The 9,921-nt window shown below is 35.6% G+C and overlaps 1 protein-coding gene across 1 annotated transcript; it reads left to right on the top strand.

The window, feature by feature from the left end:
* Positions 1-869: 869 nt before the first annotated feature.
* On the top strand, positions 870-9,344 carry arsh (arylsulfatase H; the record flags this gene model as incomplete). Its single annotated transcript, XM_016546584.1, has 9 exons — positions 870-960; positions 1,140-1,263; positions 1,466-1,609; positions 2,821-2,942; positions 3,737-3,859; positions 6,076-6,499; positions 6,981-7,117; positions 8,912-9,034; positions 9,125-9,344. Coding segments are annotated over exons 2-9 (1,319 nt in total), but the record flags the coding sequence as incomplete, so codon positions are not given.
* Positions 9,345-9,921: the final 577 nt, after the last annotated feature.

Genomic DNA, 9,921 nt, shown 5'->3' on the forward strand with positions numbered 1-9,921 from the left:
TATATAAAATAAAATTATACATTTATATAAATATATAATAATGATTGTTGTTTTTAATATGAATAATAACAACAATAATTTCATGCATATGATTATATTAAATCATACAGAGCAATTTAATTATATACTTATATATAATAACAATAATTTATCTTGCGGTACAATGCATATTATATTAGATGATTCAAAACAATATATATTTATATAAATGTATATTTAGATTATAACAATATAATATATATGAAATATAAATTAATATAAATATATAATAATGTAAATTATTATTATTACTGTTGTTATTACTTCTAATAATAATAATTTACATTGCGGTATAATAATAATAAATGTTCAAGAGCAATATTCATTAAATATTTGTGCATATACTCATCGCACACATTTAAACAGATGTTTGAGTTGTGCAGAAGCAGCTTTTCCAGGCAAACAAACTGTAGCAACAGCGATACAAATGACTCTTTGTTTGAATCTACCGTAGAGTCTCTGCTATACGCGCACTCACTTTAATAAACACACTCTGCTTGAAATAAAACAACGAAACATACAAACATACAGACCAATGCGTTGCTTCTCTTCAAATTAGACAATAACGCACACATAGAGTGAGCTGCTTTGGTTCGGTAATTAATATAAATCAATCTAAATATATATATAATGTAAATTATTATTATTACCGTTGTTGTTATTACTTCTAATAATAACAATATTTCACATTGCGGTATAATAATAATAATAATAATAATAAAAATTTATATTATTCAATGTTCAAGAGCAATATTCATAAAATATTTGTGCATATGATCACTGCACATATGCGTCTCTATGGGAGTGTTTACGGTAAACGCGCACACAGGTACAGTGGGAATGTGGACATTATCCTGTCAGCAGAGGACAGTGAGTGGGAATCCTGTCGGGAATCGGAGAAAACGGATTCTTTAGGGAAAGGTAAGCACATAAAACAGCCCCAAAAAGAGACTTTGAGCTGATCGCCGGGGTGCTGCAGAGACAGAGAGAGCAGCCGGACATAAAGCGCACTGACTGACTGACTTCTGCTGCGTTGGCGTCTGTGATCCTGCTGATAATAAATCAATCAATCACTAAATCAGCTGATCTCGTTCCCACAGCAGAAGGCAAGAGTGCGTGGAATCTGGGCTTACTTCCGTGTTTTCCTGCTTCTTCACATCTGGACGTGTTTATCATCTCACTTGCGCTTTAGAGGAGCATGCTGGTGGAAAACAGGAGCTTGAGGTCGGTGTATCTGCAGATTTCATAACAGATATTAACATGACAGCAGTTAGAGACACTAACAAGTTTAATGCAGGCTGGAACGGTGGGCGTGGCGAACGGTTCGGGGGCGTGGCGAAAGATGAGGGGGGCGTGGCGAAAGGTCTTTCTGATTGGTTAGGGCTACTCCGACCAAAACTAATCCAGCTCTGCTGTGCTTTTGCAGGTTCTTCGCTGCTTTGCTGGTTCTCCTCCAGTCCAGTTCATATGTGACCAGTGCAGATCATGATTCCAGACCCAACTTCGTCCTGATGATGGTGGATGATCTGGGCATTGGAGACATCGGTTGCTATGGAAACGACACCATCAGGTAAATCACTGACTTGACACCGAAAAGAATAATTGATTTTAAATTAAAATCCTGTCACCCTCGTGTTGTTTCAGACCCGTGTGGAACATGAAAACTTCATGCAACTAGAGATTTCTAGAGATCAACACATATTATTTTTTTTATGCAAGTGCCCAATTATCTTTAAGGAAAACTGGCTATTAAGTATAGTTTTATTGTTGCTTTTTGACAAAATAATAACTGCAAAATAATTAATTATAAACATTAAGTAATATGCATTATGCATATTTTAATAATCATACTAATAAAATGCAACGTGTTGCTTTTCATGCAACTCTTTTCTAGAAAACAATATATATAGTTTTTTATGGATGCCGAGTATTTTTAAGTTAAGGAAAACAAGTTATTAAATATAGTTTTGTTGCTTTTTGACAAAATAATAACTGCAAAATAATTAGATTATAAAAAGTAAGTAATATGCATTATGCATATTTTACTAATCATACTAATAAAATGCAATGTGTTGCTTTTCATGCAACTCTTTTCTAGAAAAACAACATATATAGTTTTTTTATGGATGCAGAGTATTTTTAAGTTAAGGAAGTAAGTTATTAAATAGTTTTTTTTTGTTGCTTTTTGACAAAATAATAAATGCAAAGTAATTAGATTATGACCAATTAAAAAATTGTGTATTTTATATGCGTTATGCATATTTTGATTATAGCACTAATAAAATACAATAGAATAAATTGCTGTAAAAGTGGAATGATTGTGCAAACTATATGCAAAACAAGTTATTTACTTATTAACACAGTAGTGCTGATCTGTCATTTATCAGTCCTGTTATGAAAAAAAAAACAATGCAAATATTGCTTTAAAAAGGGTCAGATTGATTATTAAACAAATCTCTGCTCTCATAGTGACCATGTCTGTCAAACTCCAAAAAGGACAGAAACACATATGCATTTATGCTTTTAACCGAAGCGACTTGCGTTGCATTCATGCTGAGCATTTGATCCATTCATGCATTCCCTGGGAATCGAACCCTTGACCTAGGTGTTGCAAGCGTATGAGCTTCAGGAACACTATGAAAACGTAACTCCTGTGCTTTATTCTGATGGAACGGTAGAATATAAAGACGATTCTTCAAATCATCTTAGATAAACGGCATCACACGGGTCTGAAACAGGCTCAGCTGCTGGATTCATCAGTAACTGTCTCTGTGTCTGAAGCACACCAAACGTGGATCGTCTGGCGGCAGACGGAGTGAAACTGAGCCAGCATCTCGCCGCCGCTCCGCTCTGCACTCCCAGCAGAACCGCCTTCATGACGGGACGCTACGCTCTGCGCGCCGGTGAGACTTCATCCAGTCCACTCGGAAATACAGCACACGATGGATGCAACCTGTGATACTCTTTTCAGGATTCTTTGATGAATAGTTAAAAAGAACAGCTTTTATTGAAAATAGAAATCTTTTCTAACAATATAAGTCTTTACTGTCACTTTTAATCAATTTAACACATCTTTGCTGAATAAAAGTATTAATTTCTTCCTAAAATAGAAAATAAATCTGCTGAACCCAAACTTTTTAACCGTAGTGTATATTGTTGCAAAAGTTTTATATTTTGAATAAATGCTGTTCTTTTTAACTTTTTATTCATCAAAGAATCTTGAAAAAAGTATCACAGGTTCCAAAAACAATATGAAGCAGCAACAGTTTCCAGCATTGATAACAAATCAGCATATTAGAATGATTTCTGAAGATCATGTGACACTGAAGACTGGCGTAATGATGCTGAAAATACAGCTGCGCATCACAGAAACACATTACAGTTTAACACATATTCACATAGAAAACAGCTGTTTTAAATTGCAATAATATTTCACAATTTTACGTTTATTTTCTGTATTTTTGATCAAATAAATGCAGCCTTGATGACCATAAGAGACTTTAAAAAACATGAAAATTCTTACTGATCTCAAACGTTTGAACAGCAGTGTATAATAAACATATTGTTATTGTGCGCCGGTGTGGATGCTGATATATTTATCGCCTTTAATGTCAATCACCAGGCCAATAAATCACGAGATAAGCAGCTTGTTTTATCGGTCTGTGATATATGCGTCTGTGTCTGTGTCGGTGTGAAGGTCTAGGCAGCACAGGCCGAGTTCAGGTGATTCTGTTTCTCGCTGGATCTGGAGGACTTCCACCGAATGAAACCACCTTCGCCAAACTCCTGCAGAAGCAGGGCTACACCACCGGCATCGTGGGTAAGACATGTACAGTCCAGTCACGCTTTACACAATACAGATCGTTCTGAAGCAGCTTCACAGTGATGCACAGGAGAATCAATGCAATCTTCATCAAACATGAGACTGATTCAAATTCTGCTGTGAAGCAGCTACAGCAAGACAGTGTTTAGCTCAAGTCAGAAATGTTAAAAATGATAGTATGCATAAAGAAATCCACTGAAGGGATAAATCACGATCATATACTCACCCTCATGTTGTTCCAAACCTGTGTGACATTTGAAGAGCTTTGGGAACCAAACACTGGGACACTGGAGCTTAATGAAACAAAAAACATTTCTCAAAATATATTCTTTGGTGTTGCACAGATGAAAGTGTGTTGTTTTAATTTCATGGATATACTATTATAGGTTTTATTCATATTTTTATTTCATTTATTTCCACTGATAAAAATTATTATTTTAATATCATAATATACTGTTATAGTTTTTATTGATATTTTACATTTTTATTTATTTTTTTATTTTTTTATTTTTTTTTATTTTTCCATTTTCATTTTCATTTTAGTTACAATTTTAGTAATTTTGTTGTTTTTTGTAATTTTTAGTATAATTTTTTTTTAGATGTCTATATAGTTTTTATTAACTTTTATTTCAGTTTCAGTTATTTTAGAACTTAAAGGTCAATTAAATGAAAATGAGATTTAAAAAATATATATTTTATTTTAACTTAAAACTAAAAAACTAACGTTTCAATTAACAAAAATGTTTTTTTTTAAAATGCTTTTAGATTTAATTAACGATAATAACCCTGAGAGAAAGCCTTTCAGGTTTGGAACGGCACAAGGGAGAGTAAATGATGCCAAAATTACCATTTTTTGCGTGAACTATTCCTTAAAGACTTTTTAAAATTAATTAATTTTTTATTTAAAATGTTTGATTTTTATTATCTTCATTTTAATTTTAGTTACAATTTTGGTTAAAAAAAATGTAATGTCTGTATTATTTGTAATAATTTCTGTTTTAGTTATTGTAGCACTTCAAGTTAAACTAAAGGAAAATTAGAATTTTAAAAAATATTTTTAATGTTAACATTAAATAATAATTTATTTTATTTCAATTAACTAACATGTTTTTTTTATGGTTTTAGATTTAGTTAATGATAACAACCCTGAGAGAAAGCGATTGGGGTTTGGAACAACGCAAGGGAGAGTAAATGATGCCAGAATGCTCACTTTTAGGCGAACGATCTATTTAAGATAGTTTGCATTGAGACATTATTTTCCAGGCAAATAAGCACATTTCCCTCCTGCATTCATACATCTTATTTACAGTATTTTCATGAGTTATTGTCTCATTTGGGTTTATGAGTACTTACAGTGTGTGCTTACTTTTTTTCCCATTTCTTCTTTTTTAGGGTTAGGGTTTTTTTTGCTTTTAGAGCAGTACATAAGACAAACTATAGGAAGACGACACCAAAAATACAAAACAAATGAAAAAAAAAAAACCTAAATAATAATAATAATACATTTAAAAAAAGAAAAAAACATTAAAAAAATAGGTTTTACACGTGATTATGTGAAGTGTGCTGTGCATGTGTATATCTCTATTATGTATTGTAATGACTTTGATTACTTAATTTTAACTGTAGGGAATTAATTATTATTAATTCATTCAGGTTTTGAGAGGACTCGGATCTGAATTATGTAAATATAAATGTAGAACAGAAGGAGAGAGAAGAAAAGAGAAGAGAAAAAATTATATACAATGAGGGAAAATAAAGTAATAATAATAACAATAACAACAACAGAGATAATTAGGAAATAAAAAGAAAAACAAATGATAAGAAATCAGAAAAAATGGAGGGGGATTAAGAAGAAAAAGAAAAGAATGGGAAAATTAACATGAATAACTAAATAAAATATGCACAAAAAATAAATAAATAATTAATTAATTAAAAAAACACACAAAAATAAATAAATAAAATAAATACACAAATAAATAAATAAAATATGCACAAAAATAATAATTAATTAATTAATTAAAAATACACACAAAAATAAATAAATAAATAAAATACACAAATAAATAAGTTAAATATGCTAAATAAATAAGTTAAATATGCTAAATAAATAAAACCCACATAAATAAATAAATAAAACCCACATAAATAAATAAATAAAACCCACATAAATAAATGAATGAATAAATGAATAAATAAATGTGTTCACTCTTCAGGTAAGTGGCATTTAGGTGTGAACTGCGAGAGCAGGAACGATCACTGCCATCATCCCAACAATCACGGCTTCGACTTCTTCTACGGGCTTCCCTTCACCAACTTCAATGACTGCAAACCCGGAGCGGGGAAAGGTGTGCTGGTGGATGTGCAGGAGATGCTGTGGCAGATGTCTGCGCTGCTGGCGCTGGCGTCTCTCACGCTGCTCGCGGTCCGAGCCTCGGCTCTGCTGCGGGTCAGCTGGACGCTCGCGGCGTTTCTGGCCATTCTGTCGCTGCTGGGCTTCACGGCGTGGTTCGTGCCGTTTGAACTCCTGCGGACCTGGAACTGCATCATCATGAGGAACGGCGAGGTGGTGGAGCAGCCCGTGAAGCTGGAGACGCTGAGCGCCAGGCTGATGAGCGAAGCCGAGCGGTTCGTGGAGAGGTCAGTCGATAACCGACACATGAACAGAGCTGGATTTCTTCTTTACTTCTGTTGAATTTATGTGCGTGTTCTTGATGAGATTCACCCGTGATGTGCATGCATGCATGCTTCATAATGTGGTAATGCATTAGATATTAGACTTGTCCTGCAAATCACAAAACACATGCACAAATTCAACAGAAGTAAAAAAATTAATTATAGTTTGAATGAAGAAGATGAAGCTTTATTAATTAATTTACTGACAACAAATCTTTTTCTCCTTTTAAAAATCTGATTTATTTTTAATGTAGAGCACTTTGGATCAACTACGGTTGTGTTAAACTTGTGCTCTGTAATTAAAATTTGCCTTGCCTTGCCTTGTCCTGACAAATCAGCTTCACGTCTCATGAGTTTCCCACGCACTCATTTCTTGTGCCTGCGGTGGGAAACTTCTTTGGTAATAATTCATAATTCACATTAATCGTGTGATTTATGATGTCAGACACAAAGACGGGCCCTTCCTGCTCTTCCTGTCATTGGCACACGTGCACACGCCCCTCTTTGTGTCCGAGGGCTTTACCGGAAAGAGCAAACATGGGCTGTACGGGGACAACGTCGAAGAAGTGGACTGGATGGTGGGTAAGTGAGGAGGAAAGAAGAAAGCATCACATCATGAATCAAATGTAACAATTAAAATGAACATTTGCTGTTAATTTACTCACCCTTAGGCCATCCAATATGTGGGTGACTTTTTGGATTCAGTAGAACTGTAAAGAAGTTTTTTAGCTGTAACCGTGGGCCTCATAAAATGCAAGTCAATGGCTACCGTCACTCAAAAAAGTGAGTCAAAAAAGCACATCAGGCAACTCAAAAATAATCCCCGTGGCTCCTGACGATATATTGAGGTTTTATGAAGCGAAACGATCAGTCTGTGCAAGAAACTGAACATTATTTACAGAATTATTACTGTAATCCATAGCCTCAGGGAAACGGTTCAGTTTGTGAACGAATCATTCTTTTGAACCGGTTCTTTTAAGTGAACTATTTGAACTGATTCATCAAATCGGACTGAATCGTCTGAATCAGTTCGCGGCTCGAACAGCACAGATCTACAAGTTACTCAATCCAAACTCCCTGACCGTCACTCCAAAATAGTGGCACATCTGATCAAATGATGAATGAATCATTCAGCACTCCAGTTCCTCCAACAGACACTGAACTGAGGAAACAGTTTGACTAGGACCAAAGACCGATGAGCCGCTGAAATGCGCATGTGTGAACGCAACACTTGAATGAAGGAGAGAAATTAACGTTTTTATGCTTTCTCATTGTTTACGCATAAAGGTGAGCTGATTATAGGACCAATTTATTCACTTTATCTGTTTTAGACATGTAAAACATCCACGTTTCACATCATTATTAGGTGCTTTAATAATATAATTGTGTATATGTGATGTCATTGCGTGATTATGTAAACTAACTAGTGAATTGAATCAGTTAATTGAAACAAACTGTCCGAAATAACCAGTTCACAGAAAAGAATCAGAATTCCCCGTTTGTCTGAGGCTCTGGATTACAGTAATAATGCTGTAAATAATGTTCAGTTTCACAGACTGCACAGACTGATCGTTTCACTTCATAAGACCTCAATATGTCGTCAGGAGCCACGGATATTAAAGGGTTAGTTCACCCAAAAATGAAAATTCTGTCATTAATTACTCCCCCTCATGTCGTTGCAAACCCGTAAGACCTTCATTCATCTTCAGAACACAAATTAAGATATTTCTGATGAATTTGTGAATGCACGTCGAAGACTGGACTCGAAAGAGAAGAAATTGTTGAATAAAGTCATTATTTTAGTTTTCTTTGCGCACAAAAGTATTATCGTTGCTTGTTAACATTACGGTTGATCCACTGATGTCACATGGACTATTTTAACGATATCCTTACTGCTTTTCTGGGCCTTGAACGTTTCATTTCCCTTGCTGTCTATGGAGGGTCAGAAAGCTCTCAGATTTCATCAAAAATATCTTAATTTGTGTTCCAAAGATGAATGAAGGTCTTACAGGGTTTAGAACGACATGAGGGTGAGTAATTAATGACAGAATTTTCATTTTGGGTGAACTATCCCTTTAATTTTGAGTTGCCTGATATGCTTTTTTTGACTCTCAAAGTAATGGTAGGTACTGGTTTTATGAATCGCCACGCTTTCAGCTAAAATTTACTTTACTGTTCTACTAAAGAAGAAAAGTCACCTACATCTTGGATGATCTGAGGGTGAGTAAATTAACAGCTAATTTTCATTTCTGAGTGAGCTATCCCTTTAAATGTAACAAACCAAGTAATCACACGATCACAGATTAATCAGCTCAGTCACATAACATGACATGTTTGAAACGTGACTCACGGAGAATATCTTGTGTTTGATCACAGGTAGAATGATGGAGACCATTGAAAGGCTCGGCCTGTCCGAGAAAACCTTGATGTACTTCACCTCTGACCACGGTGGCCACATCGAAGAGGGTCCGAAAGGAGGCTGGAATGGAATCTATCGAGGTACGAAACACAAAAGCAGACATTTGGAGGAGTGTTGATGCTGAACAAAAATATATGATTTTGTGTAATTACTGACCCTCTTATGTTTAGGTGGTAAAGCCATGGGCGGCTGGGAGGGAGGAATCCGAGTTCCGGGAATATTCCGCTGGCCTGGACGTCTCAACCCGAGACGAGAAGTGGCAGAACCAAGTTCCGGGATCCGCTGGCCTGGACGTCTCAACCCGGGACGAGAAGTGGCAGAACCAACAAGTCTGATGGATGTTTTTCCCACAGTGGTGAAGCTGGCAGGCGGAACGCTGCCGGAGGACAGGTACAACATCAGCATGTCAGTACTCAACACTATATTCCTGTAGGACAGGCTAGACAGACAGCATCTAGTGCTGCAGAAAACACACACTTAACCTCTGAGAATATGCAGCTTTGCAAATAATAAAAAATATATTAGCATAGCCTAGCAACCACATAACAACTACCTAGCAACACTGTAGCAACCACCCAGAACACCCTAGCGACACTTTAGCAACCACCCAGAAAACCCTAGCAACACTCTAGCATCACCTTAGTAACGCCCCAGTAAACCATCCAGAACACTCTAGCACCCACATATCAACTGCCTAACAACACTTTAGCAAGCACACATAAACACCATAGTATCACCCTAGCAACCACCTAGAAAATTTTACCAACCAAATAACAACTTTTTAACATCACTTTAGCAACCACCTAGAAACAACCTAGTTATCACCCTAGCAGCCACCTAGAAACACTCTAGTATCACCATAGCAACACCCTAGCAACCACCCAAAAACACACCAGTATCACCGTAGCAACACCATTGTAACACCCTAGTATCATCCTAGTAACCACCCAGAAACACCCCCATTATC

Source organism: Sinocyclocheilus rhinocerous, unplaced genomic scaffold (genome assembly GCF_001515625.1).
Source record: "Sinocyclocheilus rhinocerous isolate Xijiao unplaced genomic scaffold, SAMN03320098_v1.1 scaffold1516, whole genome shotgun sequence".
NCBI classification, from domain to species: domain Eukaryota; kingdom Metazoa; phylum Chordata; class Actinopteri; order Cypriniformes; family Cyprinidae; genus Sinocyclocheilus; species Sinocyclocheilus rhinocerous.